General features: G+C 39.4%; 1 protein-coding gene and 1 long non-coding RNA gene across 5 annotated transcripts; one reads left to right on the forward strand and one right to left on the reverse strand.

Moving 5' to 3' along the window:
• Positions 1–642: 642 nt before the first annotated feature.
• LOC135631132 (uncharacterized) lies at positions 643–9,215 on the forward strand. Of its 4 annotated transcripts, none has more exons than XM_065138561.1 (4): positions 643–1,109; positions 6,405–6,836; positions 6,947–7,247; positions 8,636–9,215. In XM_065138561.1, exons 1-4 carry the CDS (start codon positions 696–698, stop codon positions 8,776–8,778), a joined length of 1,290 nt encoding a protein of 429 aa, XP_064994633.1. In that variant the 5' UTR covers positions 643–695; the 3' UTR covers positions 8,779–9,215. The 4 variants fall into 4 exon arrangements, with proteins under 4 accessions (XP_064994633.1, XP_064994636.1, XP_064994637.1 ...); XM_065138564.1 differs by having other exon boundaries at positions 6,786–6,836; XM_065138566.1 differs by having other exon boundaries at positions 970–1,109; positions 6,292–6,836.
• A 1,779-nt stretch (positions 9,216–10,994) lies between these two features.
• On the reverse strand, positions 10,995–17,214 carry LOC108951857 (uncharacterized). The gene is made up of 2 exons (XR_010494146.1): positions 17,102–17,214; positions 10,995–11,561 (listed from the first exon to the last, which is right to left on the reverse strand). It is a non-coding gene; the product is annotated as an uncharacterized LOC108951857 (long non-coding RNA).
• Positions 17,215–17,928: the final 714 nt, after the last annotated feature.

Here is a 17,928-nt window from a genome sequence, read left to right on the forward strand (position 1 = left end):
GTTAGGGTAGCGGAGGCTAATGATCACCTGTGCCATAGGTGAGAGAAAGGTGGGTGAGATGCACAAGGGAGTGATTGCAATGACAAGATGGTGCAAGAAGGCAAGGGTGATGATGTAGGATAGAGACAAACTATGACGAGTTTGATGGAAACAAAAGTGAAATGATCTTTTCCACGCAAGAAGAGGAGTTCCGTGAGAATTTTTTTTAATTAAAAGTTTTATTTGGGGAGTTTGCCAATAAGATATCATAGTTTTATATTTTATTTGAGAAAGTTAAACTTCCTACATATCCACATTAATAAAAAAAATAGAAATAATTGATTTTTACGTCTTGCTAAGATGTCAAGGCGTCCAACTATTTCGTTACGTCAATAAGTGGATAATTTTTGCTGCTAATGTTATATATATATATATATATATATATATATATGTTATTTATTTTTATTATATAAAAATATATTCTCTATAACGACCTTTGTCTGATCACGGACAACTGTGTGCGACACCTCATCACGTTTGCCCCAGCTAGCTGTCCAATCTGGCCGGTGGCCCCGCACCGGGCCCACAGGAGGACCCACCAATTGGGTCGACACGGCGACCTCGAAACAATGGCCATAGAAGGCCACAATCCCCGCACCTCCGTTGGCGGTTTTCGCTGTTGATTAGCTTCTCCCTCACTCGCGATCCCGCCATCCATGGAGGCCGAGACCAAGGCGCCGCTGGTGGCGAACGATGAGGGCGATTCTGGCGGCGAGAAGAACCTGGACGTCGCCCTCAACCGCCTCGAGCGCTTCCTCGCCCTGCTCGGCTTCCCCGACTCCCCCTCCCTAGCCCGCCTCGCCGCCTCCTGCGCCGCCTTCCTTCTCCTCGGGGTCGCTGTCCCCTCCGCCGCCATCTGCCTCTCCCGGTGTTCTCAGTCCCGCGGCGACGAGTACGAGGTACAGCAGTTCGAGCTCTGCGTGCTCGTGTCCGAGGCGTCGCTGGCGGCCGTGTCGCTCGCTGCCGTGTCGCGGAACCTCCTCAAGTACGGGGTCCGGAGGTTCCTGTTCGTGGATCAGCACCATGGCCAAGTCGACAGGCTGCAGCAAGAGTATGTCTGCAAGATCCAGGTCTGTTGGGAGTACAAAAATATCCCGTTTGCTCTTGAATTAGTCATCTCGTCTCTTCTTTCTATTTTGGCTATGACATTTATCGATTGTGCAATGCTCATGGTCCTATATGGCTATATTTATCATCGATTGGACGGAATCTGTCACTAAATCATGCGGTTATAATTTTCTATTTGAAGGCATTAGCAGGAGTTACTCCCTTCATAATAAGTTTTATAACGTATATTAGGTTGAGAAATAAAGATCCATTAATTCTCCAGATAAAGCCAACTTCATGTGCCTGATATATCATAAAAGCTTCTATAATTTATGGAAAAGCATTCTGATGCTTCTTTCTGCATATTTCTACCGGCTTAGAAGTTTTTCTATGTACAACAAAATATTTTTACTTCAACAGATAGGATATATGTTTATTTTAACCTCCAAATAAATAACAACCTTGGAAAGACGTAATTCGAGAAGTTGTGGGCTGTACACGTATCTCTTCCTTTTGTGCTTATAAAGATGGAGTGATTTCTAAATTAGATAATCATTTGTGAGATAATGTATGTCTTCTGGAACAGAGCTCTTTCCTATTACTTGTACTCAGTGTCACGGACTTAGCTGGAATTACCTAAGTCGTGAGGCACCCTTGCGGCAAAGACGCGAACTTAGCTTGTATTGCCTAAGTCGTGAGGCACCCTTGCGGCAAAGGCGCGAACTTAGCTTGCGTTGCCTAAGTCGTGCTTCGCCCTTGTGATATGTGTTCGCAAAGATCAACCCACTTGCAACCTCTCGCAGGTCCCGAAGGACTTGTAAAAGAGAAAGTTGATTAGTTCGAAGAACGAGCGACGGACAAGTCCCGACGTCTCGCGAAAAGGGGATGCTTTACAAGAAATTTAGTGAGCACCTTGCGTGCACAAGATAAAAGAGGGAGAGGAGGAAAACAAGGACTTTAGAAGGTTGAACGAACAGCTGCAAGTCCACAAACAACTGCTCACCAGGTGTCGGGTGCGACAACAAGTTCCCATCAAGGTAACGTGCGAACTTGCGAAAGATTGTTCAACACCTGACACTATACCGAAGCCCCATCCCCCATGGTGCCACCCGGGTGGTTCCAAGGGGCTGAGATGGCTGACGTTTTGGCTGCAGCAGCGAGCTATAGAAAACAGCCTATGGCACGCGAAAACGGAGCCATTTTGCGTTGTTTTGCTCGGTTCGGTGAGTGGTCGCACTGTAGCGCTGTAACTTGTTCGAACTTACATTTTTACAAGCAAAAGAATATAAAACCAAGCCAAAACATGCTGCCAAGCAGCTATACATGTAGACGAGAGCGATGAACGGTTCGTTGAACGGAGTTGTTGTGGGTGCGCGACGACCGTTCGTGACATTCTCCCCCACTTAAATTGTCGACGTCCTCGTCGACGCTTGTTGATAGTTGTTGATAATTGTTTCTTTATGTCGTAGGGCGTCTTCGGGCTCTCAACTAGCTTCGGTTCGGGGAAGCTTTCGTCACTTCACCAAGTGCTCGGTTTGATCGACTCTAGTGGGTAGCTTTATCTTGCGATCCACTAAAATAGTTTTAACTCGCTTCTCGTAGGAGACTCTAGTGGGTGATAACCGAGTTGGAACACTTCGGGAAGCATATTGCGGATCCAAGTGGTAGGCTTTTAGGTTGCTGGCGTGAAGAACATTGTGAATTTTGAACCACGCTAGTAGTTGCAACTTGTAGGAGACGTTGCGCACCAATCCTTTGTGTACTTTGTTTATAAAGAATTGAAGTGATGTTGATTGGAGCTTTACCAACACCAAATCGCCGACCTTGAACTCTTGCGGTCGCCTTCCCAAGTCTGCCCACTTCTTCATCCTTTTTGCCGCCTTCTCCAAGTAAGCCCGCCCAATATTTGTATTTCGGTGCCACTCCTTTGTGAAGTGGTAGGCTGATGGACTACTCCCAGTATACCCGATTGCCATGGTGTGAGGAGTTGATAGTTGTTGTCCTGTAATGATCTCAAAGGGGCTCTTGTTGGACATAGAGCTCCACTGCAAGTTGTAGGAGAATTGGGTAATGTCCAACAACTTCACCTAATCTCGTTGGTTGGCACTTATGTAGTGTCGAAGATATTGCTCTAGGAGTGAGTTTATCCTTTCGGTTTGGCCATCCGTCTGGGGGTGGATGCTTGTGGAGAAGTATAACTTGGACCCCAACAATTTGAATAGCTCGGTCCAGAATCGTCTCAGGAACCGAGCGTCTCGATCATTGATGATATTGTGCGTTACTCCCCAATACTTCACCACATCATTCATCATCAGCTTGGCCGCCTCCTCTGCTGAACAGTGTAGGGGAGCAGCAATAAAAGTTGCATACTTTGAAAATCGATCAACCACCACGAGTATCGATCCGAGTCTCCCTACTGCGGGCAAGCTTGATATGAAGTCCAAGGAAATGCTCTCCCACGACCTTTCTGGTACGGGCAATGGCTCCAAAAGTCCTACAAGCTTCCGTTGCTCCACCTTGTCTTGCTGGCAAGTGATGCACGTTCGAACATATTCCTCAATATTAGTCCCCATCTTCGGCCAATAGAAGGCCCCCTCCACGAGAGCCAAGGTTTTGTGAATGCCTAGGTGTCCAGCCCAAAGGGAATCGTGACACTCTCTTAAGAGTTCACGCCTCAGATTGTCCACTCGAGAAACATAAACCCTATTCCCTTTTGTCTCGGACTTAGCTGGAATTGCCTAAGTCATGAGGCACCCTTGCGGCAAAGACGCGAACTTAGCTTGCGTTGCCTAAGTCGCGCTTCACCCTTACGATTTGCATCCGCAAAGATCAGCCCACTTGCAACCTTGCGCAAATCGTAAGGGCGAAGCGCGACTTAGGCAATGCAAGCTAAGTTCGCGTCTTTGCCGCAATGGTGCCTCGCGACTTAGGCAACACAAGCTAAGTTCGCGTCTTTGCCGCAAGGGTGCTTCACGACTTAGGCAATTCCAGCTAAGTCCGTGACACTTTGGTGTAAACGAGTCCCTCCTGAACCCAAAACCGTCGTGCCTTGCCTTCTTTAAGGAGCTGCATCAGGGTTACTGCTTGGGGATCACTGTACAGACCATCCTTGATCCTGGAAAGGAAGTTGGAGTGCAACTGACTTGCTTGGCCTCTGCCCTCCAATTGTACGACATTCACCCGCTCCACTTTCCGACTCAATACATCGGCCACGACATTTGCCTTTCCGGGCTTATACTCCACTGTCATATCAAACTCGGCCAGGAAGTCCTGCCATCGTGCTTGCTTTGGGGAGAGTTTCTTCTGAGTTTGGAAATAGCTCAAAGCGATGTTGTATGTCACTAAAACAAATCGCAATCCAAGAAAGTAGTGTCGCCAAACTCGTAGATAGTGGATCACCGCTGTCATCTCTTTCTCGTGCATCGGATACTGCCACTCGGTCTCGTTGAATTTGCGGCTCTCGTAGGCCACCGGATGACCCTCCTACACGAGCACTCCCCCAATAACGAAGTCTGAAGCATCTATATAGACTTCGAAGGGCTCCCCATAGTTCGGCAATTTGAGCACTGGTTCTTCCAACATAGTAGCCTTTAGATCTTGAAATGCAATTTACTTTATCAGACCACCTCCAAGGCTGCTCCTTCTTCAGCAACTCCGTCAATGGAGTTGCACGCTTTGAATACCCCGTTATGAAGCGTCGATAGTAGTTAATGAAGCCAAGGAAGGATCTCAACTCTAGCACCTTCTTTGGAGTTCGCCATTCCGCAACCGCTTGCACCTTCGATTTGTCCATCCGAATGGAGTCATCATCGATTCAATGCCCCAAGAATAAGATCTCCGTTTGGGCAAAGTAGCATTTCTCCCTTTTCACGAACAAAGTGTTCTCCCTAAGAACCTTGAAAATTGTCCGAAGGTGCTTGACATGCTCCTCAAGCATTTGACTATAGATGACGATATTTTTCAAGTAGACGATCACGGACTTATCCAAATACTCCTTGAATAGTTGGTTCATGAGGGTGTAGAACGTGGCCGGAGCGTTAGTTAAGCCGAAAGGCATCACCAAGAACTCAAACGTTCCATACTTGGTCACACAGGTCGTCTTCGCTTCATCGCCTTCAGTAATGCACACCTGCCAATACCTTGACCGAAGGTCGAGTTTTGAGAAAGACTTGGCTTTGCCCAACTGGTTGAATAAGTCCGCGATGAGCGGGATGGGATACTTGTTCTTCACCGTCACTTTATTGAGGGCTCGGTAATCGACACATAGTCGGAGGCCCCCATCTTGTTTCTTCTGGAAGAGAACGGGAGCTCCGAATGGTGCTTTAGAGCTACGGATGAGACCACGCTTAGCAGTTCGCCTAACTGCTTTCTGAGCTCAGGCAACTCGGGAGAGGGCATGCGGTAGGGTGGTCTCACTAGAGGCTTCACTCCTGGCTCCAGCTCGATGTGATGATCCACGCCTCTGCATGGCGGCAGAGTCTTCGGCAACTCGGGTGGCATAACATCCGTGAACTCCTTTAGGATGTTCGCCACCACAGTAGGTTCATAAGTGGCCTTCTCGTCGAGTGGCTCTAGCTTCATAGCAGCCACGAATGTTAGTTTGCCTTTTCGTACCTCTTTCTTTAGTTGTAATGTCGATATATGTTGGGGTTCCCTGGTTCCTCTTTGAGAGACGGGAACCACACAGGGGTCGTCACCTCCCATCACACATAGGGAGTTAAGGAACGACATTGGCACCAACTTCGCCGCGTGCATAAATTCCATTCTAAGAACATAAAACCAAGCCAAAACATGCTGCCAAGCAGCTATACATGTAGACGAGAGCGACGAATGGTTCGTTGAACGGAGTTATTGCGGGTGCGCGACGACCGTTTGTAACATAAGTGCCAACATTCCATTCATCTATCTGGAGACAGTGTTGATCTAATTGATATTTTAATGTTGCTTTTTGTACCTGTTTTTATTGACACAATAATTTACTTATTATAATTTTTTAAACTAAAAATAATTTAGAAGCCATTAGTAGGGAAAGTTGAAGTAAATGTTAAAAGTACATTCACCGTTTTGGATGTTACCAACAGATTCTAGTTAATTGTTTTATTTTGAGATCATTAATTATCAGATGTATCTAATATCTTTATGGCACATTGTCTCTCATGTTTCTTTGATTAGAATAAGCATTTAACTGATCGTGTTACAACTCAGGCTCGATCTTATGTTCAAGCTGTGCAGTAATACTTTATTAGGCTTACACCAGTACAGAATTTATGACCTCCCCGATGATGTACACTGAGAATTTATTGCGCATCAAATGACAGGAGTTCTTCCGTTTGCTTCTTTGGTGGATATTGCCTTGCTTTATTGTGAAGACTGCTCGTGAAATTGTTCGCTTTATATACATCTTCCATGAGTCAAGATGGAGATCCATAGTGGTTTTCTTAGCTTCAACCATGTCATGGGTTTACTTGACAATAATTCTTTTATCAGCTTGTATGTTGTTCAATCTAGTGTGTAATTTGCAAGTTATTCACTTTGAAGACTATGGTAAACTTTTGGAAAGGGATGTGGATGCTTTGATATGTTTGGAGGAACATGTACGCTTGCGTTATTATCTTTCCAAAATCAGCCATAGGTTTCGCATATTTCTCCTTTTGCTTTTCTTGTTTGTCACAGCGAGTCAGTTTGTCACCCTTTTTCAGACCACTGGATACAATGGAAAGATCAATTTCGCTAATGCTGGTGATATAGCTGTAAGTGTTGATGTGATCTCTGTCCCTTCTGTTAAATATACGAGTTCTAGATGTTTTCTGTAAAATATCTGTAGGATACAAAATTTCATTCTCATATGTCATGCATGCAGGTGTCATCGGTTGTCCAAGTTATTGCTGTAGTTCTTTGTTTAAATGCTGCTTCCAAAATTTCTCATAGGGCTCAAGGTGTTGCATCATTAGCCAGTAGACGGCATGCATATGTAGCATGCTGTCCTGCCGACCCTCAAATGCAATCTACAAATAGCTCGTGGAATTTGGAAGCTATTCCAGCAAGTTCATCGTTGATGGATTATTCAGAAAGTGATTCGGAGTCATTGGAGAATATGGCATTGCACAATAATGCTCAGTTATCTTCCTTTGTGTCCTCATATCACAAGCGGCAAGCCCTTGGTGAGTAAAGTTGACCTTTGTCGATCCTGTGCTTTATGAGGTTTCTTCTGGATTAAGTTGGTCTTGTTTCACATGTACTGGTTGGAAGCTCATGTTCTATAACTAACATATAAAGTTTAAGCAGTAATGATCTAACATAATAAGGTTTAGTTAAGAGTATAAGCATGCTTTTAGCCCTCTTTATGTTTGTTGCAGATTATTGTAAACCTTTTAAGTGAAGTAGCCAAACATGAATACGGGAAAACAACTTGGTCCTGGGTACGACATAGCTGTTTCAATGTTCAAATTGTTCATGTCAGTTGCAGATATTTCAATCTTGCAGAGATTATGTAAATGAAAATACATTAAATCATATGTACATCTGGTTTGAATAATAAAGCATTATATCTTCATCCTTTCAGTGATGAAATTGGAAGAACTCAAGTGAACTTGTTGTGTATTTGCATAAGTGTAGCATTCTCAAATAAGATTGCTGTGGATTTTACAGGATATTTTTACCACAATATACAACCTAGTTGATATCTTCCTTTGATACTTATTTAAAGATCTTATAATGCTGGAATAAGCCACCAGAATCAGTGGAAATAATTGTATGGTGCTTGAAAATTAAACCAATTTTAGGTAAGAGGGGATGCATTGCAAGAGGAAGATGCATTAGATGATTAATGCTCAGGGAATGAATTTTTCTCAAAAATGGAATTAGCTTATCTGTCAGTTATAAGAAGTGAGGCATCAAGATTTGGTCTGTGGCTGTTGACATGCATATATTAGAACTTGACAAGTGCTTCATATTCCTCAGTTTTGCTTTAGGAACACCATTGGAATTTTGTTGTACCTGCTCAAATAAGATGTATTCAGATTATGTGCACAATCTCACTGGTTAGAATTTCCAGACATATACCCTGATGTTTCCAAACATAAAAGATTTTCTTTTCTGTCTTCCGTCTCTCTGCAAGTGAGTTTTTCATATACTTCATCAGGTCTTTTGGTTTATCCATTAAGTATTTTATTTGAAAAAAACGATTTACGATCAGGGTCATCTATGGTTGGATGCTGATAAGTATTCACATCAATAATGTCTATCATATTGTTTCAACTAGCTAATGCAATTGAGATTGTTGAATATTCAGCCACAATTCAGTATGGCAAGTGAAGAATATACCAAGGAGCTCTTTTTTTATTTTTTGGCAGAACCATTTTTATCACCTTTGAGATATAATTTGTTTCCGTGTGCGTGTCTCAGCTACCTCAAAGGTCTCCCCCATGCATAGATATTTTTTTTCCCCCATAACATGTCATCATATGCCTGTTGATTATGTCACTTTTACAAATTGAATTTCCCTCTCTCTTTTGTTGCATCCTTATGTTCTTTGTTACTGTTTGTGCAGTCATGTATCTACAATCAAACCCCGGAGGCATTACAATTTTTGGATGGACAGTTGATCGAGCATTGCTCAATACACTCTTCTCCTTTGAGCTGACTCTTGTGCTTTTTGTGCTTGGTGAAACTATAGTCTTTCCTTCCGGTTGACCTTTCGTCGACAGCTTCTCCAGATTTTCCCCCTATTTATGGATACCCTGAATTAGTGCTTGAGTCATGATCTTGCATGAATAAACCTTGTGATTCATGTTAATTCATATAAACTTCCTAGATTTTGTGAGCCTACATTTCAAGGAAGTACATGCCATACCGTCGATACAAAACATCTGGAACCGTGTATTGATCCAGAGTGCATTAATTCTGCATATCGATATCTTCTTTTGGAGAGCTAAGCCCTTTGTAAGATTTCCTGCCCTTGTGTACATGCACACTGAAGTGCTCATAATACTTCTGCTACCATGTAACAAACACTTTGGTTTTGGCCTATATTTCTTTTCCATTGTATTTATTTACTTTCCCCATGTAATAACTTTACATTCTGTGCAAACTTCCTCAATAAATAACATGTTGGATTGGTTTTCTGTTCATCTATTGTTGGTGCTTGCCATTTGATGTCAGAACAGTATCAAATCCTGGTCTTGCTTGTTCTTGTCAATGCCTCGTATCTACTCTCAACCTATGGATTATATCTGTGCTGTGATGCATTTTGGTAACATCTTGGGGCCTTGATTTGCATGAGTCATGGAAACAAAACACACCACATATGCATAAACAATAATAAAAATAAATTTTATAATATAGAGAATAAGAGAAAGATAGGGAGAGAGCATGATAGATTTCCTTTCTCTTCCATATTTATAATAAGAAATACTTGAATAATTTTAGAAAAACCCAAATGTTTTGATAATAAATAAAATTTCAAGGTTATTTTAAGATTCAAATAGTCCATAATTGATTGGGTTTTCTACTCTGATCGACCGATTAATCTTAATTTAGGTGTTGAATTGGATTTGATGACCAACTAGCTTAGTTATAGTACCAAACATGATGAGTTTTCTTCTCTTATATCCTTATAAAAGAAACATGAAAAATCTGAACATCTTTGTTAATAAAGAAAAGCTTGATATTATTTCCATATTTTTAAGACTCAAACCTCTATGCATATATCGAAATGAATGATAATAGAAGGTAGCTAGCTTGAATCGCAAGCATCATGTGTTGTTGAAGCTTTTAGCTTTTTGGAAGCCAAGCCTATGAGCGAGCATGGTGGCATGGTCAACCCAAAAGGACCTTTCCGAGGGGTGGGGGTGTCATATCTTTTCTTTGATCCCATTCACCTCCTCTTCTTCTTCTTCTTCTTCCTCTTCTTTTATCTTTTCAGCACACATGACTGTGTTGTACCGCAAAGCCACGACTCTGCATGCCATGCGGAGTTAGAGAAGAGCGGAATCTCCATCGCCCACTGTGCATGCGAGTGCTTCCGACACACCCTATCAAAAAACCACACAGCAACATCGCCTGCTGCTATAAAGAGAGCTTCCGATATCTCCTATCCTCCCTAACTGGCCGCCATGGGTCCCTCTCTCTTCGCTCGAGCAGCATGTCGAGGAGGCTACTACATGGAGCTGCTGCAGCATTTCCCGGGCGCCATGGAGCCTTAGGAATCGCCTCAGCACTGAGGTGCTCTTGTGGGGAATCAAGCATCGCGGTCCGAGAGAGTCCATATGTTTTGTAGCTGTCGTCGTCTTCTTATTCGCTCTTCACTCTGTATGTCGGTGTGTGTCATGTCATGTTGGCGCAGCGTGTCATCGTGACTGCTGCTGTTTGTGAAACTGAAGCTAAAGTGTTCGCTCAAGATTCACGGAAGGAGATGCAGGAAACGGAGGGCTTTTAACTCCGCCATGAATGTGTTGCATCAACCGAATGAATCCCTCCTGTTAGAGGCCATGGAAACTAGCAAGGATGGGTGCAATCTGATGGATTCCAATTACGTGTAGATATCGGTAGGTGGATCGCGTTCCATGGGAACACGGAGTTCTTCCATTAAAACATCTGATTCCTGCAACACACGCCTTTCGGATCCATCTCCACTAACAATAACACAACCAAAAGAAGGTGAGTTTGATCCCGCTGACCACAGTGGTTTTCCACACAGAATTGTCTCCTCTCCCCTCACAATCTTCGAACCATAATTACCCTCAAAAGTCTGAGAATCTTTTTGGGTTTTGGGATTCACAGGTATTTTTATATTCATACCTGAAAAATTAGTTGGAGAATTATGAATTCAAGAGATCTATATGTATGCTCGAAGAAGAAGAAAATAAATTTGATTATAAATAATTTATATATCTCGAGACTTTTGAATATAGACAAATGGTTAACTAAATATTTTTAGATTTTGTTCTTAATACAAAGGTCCTCTTCCCCCCCTCCGCCCCACAAACACAATCCTGCATCCCCATATCTACGAATATTCCAAGCTTCGCATAGTAATAACGTTCACAGATGGAAGCATGGTGATCGGGGTAGGATTAAGCTTCTTCCACGAACACATGAATAAGAATGATAGAGATGAGTTGTGGAATGACCAACGAGAGCGGAGTCGTCATTTCAGCGACGCCCAACGCATAGGCAACTGCGATGTTTGCCGAGAAGATGGCAGGCATCGGTTGGAAAGCAAAAAAGGGCCGACCACCTGTCGACGCTGCTGCAGCGTAGTAAGTCCAGCCACTGTGAAAAGGAGCCGAAGACGAAGAAGCTACTTTTGACATGTGCAGTGGGCTCGCGTGAGCTCCTCCCCCTTTTTGCGAGTGTTGGTAGGTGGGGGACTGCATCGCTCTCTCTCTCTTTCTCTCTCTCTGTGCTTGGATCACTTTTCCTCGGTGCAATCCCACAGACTGGCGAGAGGAACAGCCATTTTCATTTGTTTGAATCTGCACGTAAAAGTCCATGATTTTTAGTGCACCACATGATTATGATGTAAGCGCAGGCATATATATATATATATATATATATATATAAAATAAGATGTCCATACCAAAAGAGTAATATAAAGATAAACAATAAGATATAAGCCTGAGAAATCAATAATCATTTCTGGGTGAAAAAAAAACTAAATTCTTAATTATATAAAATAATCAAATAAAAGAAAGATATAAATCAAAACTTTAAGGTATGTAGGATATTTTTCTTTATCTCCATCACCAAAATCTTAATACTAATATTATTTCTTATTTTCATCCAATATATTCTCAAAATATTTTTTCTTATCTCCATCATCAAGATTTTAAAGTAATCTTATCAGTAAACTATTGCTTACTCTCTTAAGGACAATTGTTTTGTAGACAAACCTTCTTGTTATCTTTACACCTCTATTTTCTTTTATCACTAAATGATCATTTAGGGGTCTTAGCCAGTGATCTAGATTATTTTCCTCTCTACGATGAAACTTAACTCCCATCGTCTCACTAACTGACCTGTATATTTATAAAACAAATAAATTCTAATTCATAGATGTCCGATCCTTTATATACTTTGAATTCATAATCATGACACAAAAAACAAAAACTTGCCATCCTAACAAACCTCAAGTTGCAAAGTACTCATAAAACCTTAATCTAATAAGAATAATTAGGATTTAATGAGATAGAAAATTTTAATCAAAGAGATTGATGAAAATATTGTGGTAAAATATGAAGAGGATGGTGTAGTGTTTTGTGTGATTATCAATTAAAATAATATAAAATAATTACTAGATCAATAGAATATATATACAACTCATGCAAGCAAATGAGCACTAACAAACCAATCTAAGATTTGTGCTTGATCGTAAAGTTATAAGATTGCAAAAACTCCACCCAAGCTGTATGCCTCTTATTTAGCTTGTGCTGGTGATTAATGAACTTTAATACCTCATGATCAGAATATAGGACAAATGACTTGACAAGAAGATATTGACTCCAATGAGATAAAGCTCGATAAATGGTATAAAACTCCTTATCATATGTAGAATATTTCTTTCTCGTATCAGTTAGTTTTTCACTAAAAAATGCAATGGGCTTTCCGTCTTGACTCAAAACTGCACAAATTCCCACATTAGAGGTGTCACATTCAACCTTGAACACATTGTCAAAATTTGGTAGAACTAAGATAGGAGCTTCGGTCACCTTTCTTTTTAAAATATCAAAAGCATCATTAGCCTCACTAGTCCATTTGAGTTTATCACATTTCAAGCATTCGGTGATTGGAGTGACAATAGAGCTGAAACCCTTGATGAATCTTCTATAAAAGGAAGTTAAGCTATGGAAACTTCACACATCATGCAATGAAAAGTGTTGGCCAGTTGAGAATAGCTTCTACCTTATTTTGATCCATCATGATTCCATTTTTGAAACAATATATCCCAAAAACATAACACTAGAAGTAAAGAAATCATACTTCTTTAGATTAGCATATAGCTTTTGCTATCTCAAAATAAGAAAGATTTCTTTCAGATGATTCATATACCCCTCTTCGCTCTTGTTGTACACTAATATATCGTCAAAGTAAACTACAATAAATATTCTAATGCATGGCTTAAGTATGTGATTTATAAATCTCGTGAAAGTGCTAGGAGCATTAGATAGCCCAAATGGCATAACCAACCATTCATACAAGTATTCTCTAGTTTTAAATATTATTTTTCACTCATCTCCGGGCATTCTTATTTGGTGAAAGCCACTCCTCAAATTAATTTTAGAGAAAATAGAAGCACCACATAATTGATCAAGTAAATCATCTAACCTTGGAATAAGGAAACGATAGTCTATCCCTTGGAACAGTAAATGATAGTGTACTGTGATTTTGTTGATGGTGCGACTATCCACACATATTTTTCAAGATCTATCCTTCTTAGGCACCAATAAGGCTGGGACTGCATAAGGACTCATACTCTCCCAAATCAATCCCTTTTTCACCAATTCATCAACTTGCCTTTGAAGTTCTTCATGCTCCTTGGGACTTATTTTGTATGATGCCTTATTAGGTAGAATAGCTCTTGGAATTGGTTTCATGATTGCTAGTGTTTCCTTATGTTGTTCATTTGTCTCTACTACTACTAGAGTCATAACGGGACCACCCTTGTCTAATTCACCCTTGAATTCACCATAAGACATAAAAGCGCTAACCTCCTTCTTTGGTGCACAAATTTCAAAAGGTTGTAAAGGAGCTAAGATCATCTTCTTTTCATTTACCTTAAAAGAATAAATATGTATGTAGCCGTTATACAACACCCTTCTATCATATTGCCAAGATCTTCCCAACAGCAAATGACAAGCGTCCATTGGAGCAACATCACACCATTCTTCGTCTTTATAATACATGCCAATAGAAAATGAAACTAAACATCTTTTAGTTACCTTAATGTCATTTCCCTTTTACAATGAACATAATTGGTATGAATGTGGATGAGGGATTGTGTCCTACTTTAGCTTCTGCACCATCTCCAAAGATACTACGTTCTCAAAGCTGCCACTGTCGATGATCACCAAGCACACCTTGCCAAGAGAAGTGCATTTAGTGTGAAACACGTTTTTTCACACCCAACTTTTATCATCGGCCACATAAGACACTTGTAAGCTATGTTGCAATACAATAGACAAACCTTGCATAAGTAACATCTTCCTCAGCATCATCATATTTTGGTTCATCGTCGTCTTCATCTTCTCCTCCATCACTATGATCTTCAACCAAAGTTACAATCCTCCTATTTGGACAATCTGAAGCAGTATACCCAAAACCATGACATTTGAAGTGTTTTCGACCACTTGGGGTAGAAGAATTAGATGTTTTTTTGCTGTCGGTAGATTCTTCACCTTTTTCTTATACTTTCGATATCACCTTGCTTTGGACAATAGGCTTGGAACTTTCTCCTTTTGTATAGCCTTCTTTTGAACCGTATCGAGAACTCTTTTCAAACTTCTGTTGCTTTTTAACTTTTAAAGCCAACTTGCTTACATCATTTCAAGACCAATATGGCTGCAGTTAAACCACTTTAGCAATCTCATATTTCAAACCTCCTAAGTATCTTGCAATGGTTTACTCTTCCGGTTCCACAAGCTCTCCTTTTAACATCAGATTATCGAATTCTACAGTGTACTCCTCCACACTGAGATCTTTTTGCTTGAAATCATGAATTTTAAGAAAGATATCTTGTCTATAATTGTAAGGCAAATATTTTTTCTTCAGCTCCCCTTTCATTTTTTCCTATGTCACGATTTTACTTTTCCCCTCACGTTCTCTTTGTTTCTTCATATTTTCCCACCAAAAAGATGTATTCCATTTGAGTTTGAGTGCCACAAATTTGACATTCTTTTGTTCCGATGGTTCATGAAAATTATTTATACTATATTAAGCCAATCGATAAAATCATCGACATTTATTTTACCTTCAAACTCTGAAATCTCTAATCTTGGGTTATATTTATTCTGCCACTCGTCTTGGACTGTATTTGCTGGAATGAGTATTTCGGATTTAAAAGTCACAATAGACAAGGAACAAACTCTCGAAGAAAAGTCACAGTACAGTTGTATTTGTTTTAATGAGTGTTTTGAATAGAAAATACATGAACTTACAATAAAACTTAAATAAGATCAAAAAATATCCCACCACCAAGTTAAAATAACAAAGGGATACAGAAAGTTCACCACCTAAAGGATTATAAACGATGATACAGAACTAAAAATAAAAGACTCACCACTCAAGGGCGCATCCAAGAGATACAGAGTTGGAGTACTCCAAAAAAGCTTCTGTCAAAATATCATCAATTTCTAAAGTCCTTTCTAAGCCCTAAACACCAAATAAGTACTAATACATAAAACAATCTTTTAAGAAATTACGAAATTAAGTGTTTACGGTTACTAACCAACTCCTTTAATGCATTCTTTAGTCATGAAAAAAAGTACCTTAAAATAGTTTTGACTTTGTGCAGAGAATATAATATGATAGTGGGTTGAGTTTAAGATTACAAGATAATATTGTTGGCTAAAAAAAATATCATATTATCAGTAAAATTTATATAAATAAATTATAGTAAATTAAACACTTACTGTGTCAAAGTCAATAAAGTTTCTACTAAAAGAAGCCAACATTACACTTTGCATCAAAATGCTCAACTCCAAGTCCCCATCAAAATACTCATATGTTTTTTGTTTATGTACTAAAAAGAAACATTCTTTGTCTGCAAGAGCACAAGTTGTTATTTAGTGAATAATATGTTACATTTGCATTTCTACTAGTTGCTAAATTCATTAGCATGGCTTCCATAAATATGGTATTCAGATATTGCTTCAAGAACTATTACATTGTATATCAATTGATCACACTTGGATTCTCATATTTAATTCAAAGTAATTCTTTCTTCAAGATTGCTTATTTTGCAATGAGTATATAAACATTTTTAGTCGACAACCTGTGTATCCAATGTTCTGTCAATGAATTTAGCCACTGTGTAAACAATCCCTTAGGTTCATCTTCATCTATATGATTAATTGAAATTCTAAATGACATTAATATCCTATAAAACTTATAATGATTGTAAGGGCTACTATATCTATTTGCCTATTTCTAAACGCAAACCACCTAATGTAACCATAGTTAATTGTAATTAACTTGAGTTTTATAAATATTTGTTAATTGAAGGATATATGTGAATGATATTCTTATATATATAACTTCAAAATTTGTAAGGAGAAAGAAGCTATTTCCAAACTTTGAGAGGATAGATATGTAAACCAAAAAAAACCTATTATATAGAATTAGCTGTATGAAAACTTAGCCTTTTATGCCAACATATGTCTTTTTTGGTGGCTTGGCTTCTCGTTTTGATAATAGTAGAATCCATACGTAATACAGTCAAAGATGAATTAAAGATCTTGTTGATATCAGTCACATTTAACTCACTCCAGAAGTCTGACTCTTCAAAGATACTGGGTTCAAAATATGCCCTGAATGAGATGGTGTGCTTCCACCATTACAAGATCATTACAAGAATTAACTTAACCTACCACCAGTTATACTCACTGGAAATAGAGAACAGCAATTAGATCCCCTCAATTTACGAAAACTTAGGGGGGTTCAAGAAACACAAAAAGGGTACAACTTTGGCAAAAGGGATTTGTCTGCCATCTCTATCGTACAGATTAAGGGCGTTACGATGTCCTACCCAACAAAAAACTAATTTTGAACCACTAACTATTGCTTGCAATCACAATATGAACGGAAGATTAGAAACAAGAAACAGAGATCCGAACAACGACAGAGGAAAAAATGCCGGAAAGAGATTACAATACCAAGACAAGATCCGACAGAACCCCCCTTCCGCCTCTCTGCCACCGTGTATCGAGAGATGCGCGGAAGAAAGAATGGGGGCGGATCACCCAGAACCAAAACAGGGAAAGACGAAGAATAGGGACGAGTGTTGGATTACAAGGATCACCTGGACGGGTCCACACGATGTAGATCTCAAACCCCAGAATCGATCCAATGGAACAGTAGCGGCTGCTCAATCTCTTCGGGGGCGGGGGGACGTCCGGAGAGAGAGTGGTAGATGTGTCAATTAAACCTGTATTTGTAAACATATTTTTTATTACCATGAATCTACCCATCGGTCAATATGACGTTAATAATAATGTTGGGGTGGGTTGACCACAGATTCAAATCAGATTAGATTTAGTCTTGATTAAGTCAAATATGATTTATTTGATTCAATTAAATCAAATAAAATAATATTAACAAATATTATTATTATTTATATTATTTAGATATATTTATATTTAAATATTATTATTTTTCTTTTTATTTATAAAATTCAGTAATTATTAATTAATTTTAATAATTTTTATTTTAAAAAATAAAATTAATTAATTAAAAATATATAAAGTCTGTTGGTTCTCTTATCCTATACACAGCTTCTTCATCTAAATTAAAAATAAAGTGAGAATTATAGTATATATATATATATATATATATAAAATTAAGATACTAACTGGAATCAAATCATCCATTTCTTGGATGAAGGAACTCTTTTACATTAAATGTAAAAAAGTAAAGTAAAGAGTAAGATAATGCATGCAAGTGCCAAAAAAATAATGTTATTTTTTTTATTGATTGATTAATTGACTATTTCTACAATAAAGAATTTTCATAATCAAGAGATTGAAGAAGCACAAAATGATGATTCATTTTTGGCAGAATCTGAAAAAAGCTGGACTTCCAGAATCGCACAGCACCCAAAAGTTGCTCTCAGATATTGCCAGAAAAAAG

The sequence above is a fragment of the Musa acuminata genome, chromosome BXJ3-2, assembly GCF_036884655.1.
Source record: "Musa acuminata AAA Group cultivar baxijiao chromosome BXJ3-2, Cavendish_Baxijiao_AAA, whole genome shotgun sequence".
Classification (NCBI taxonomy): domain Eukaryota; kingdom Viridiplantae; phylum Streptophyta; class Magnoliopsida; order Zingiberales; family Musaceae; genus Musa; species Musa acuminata.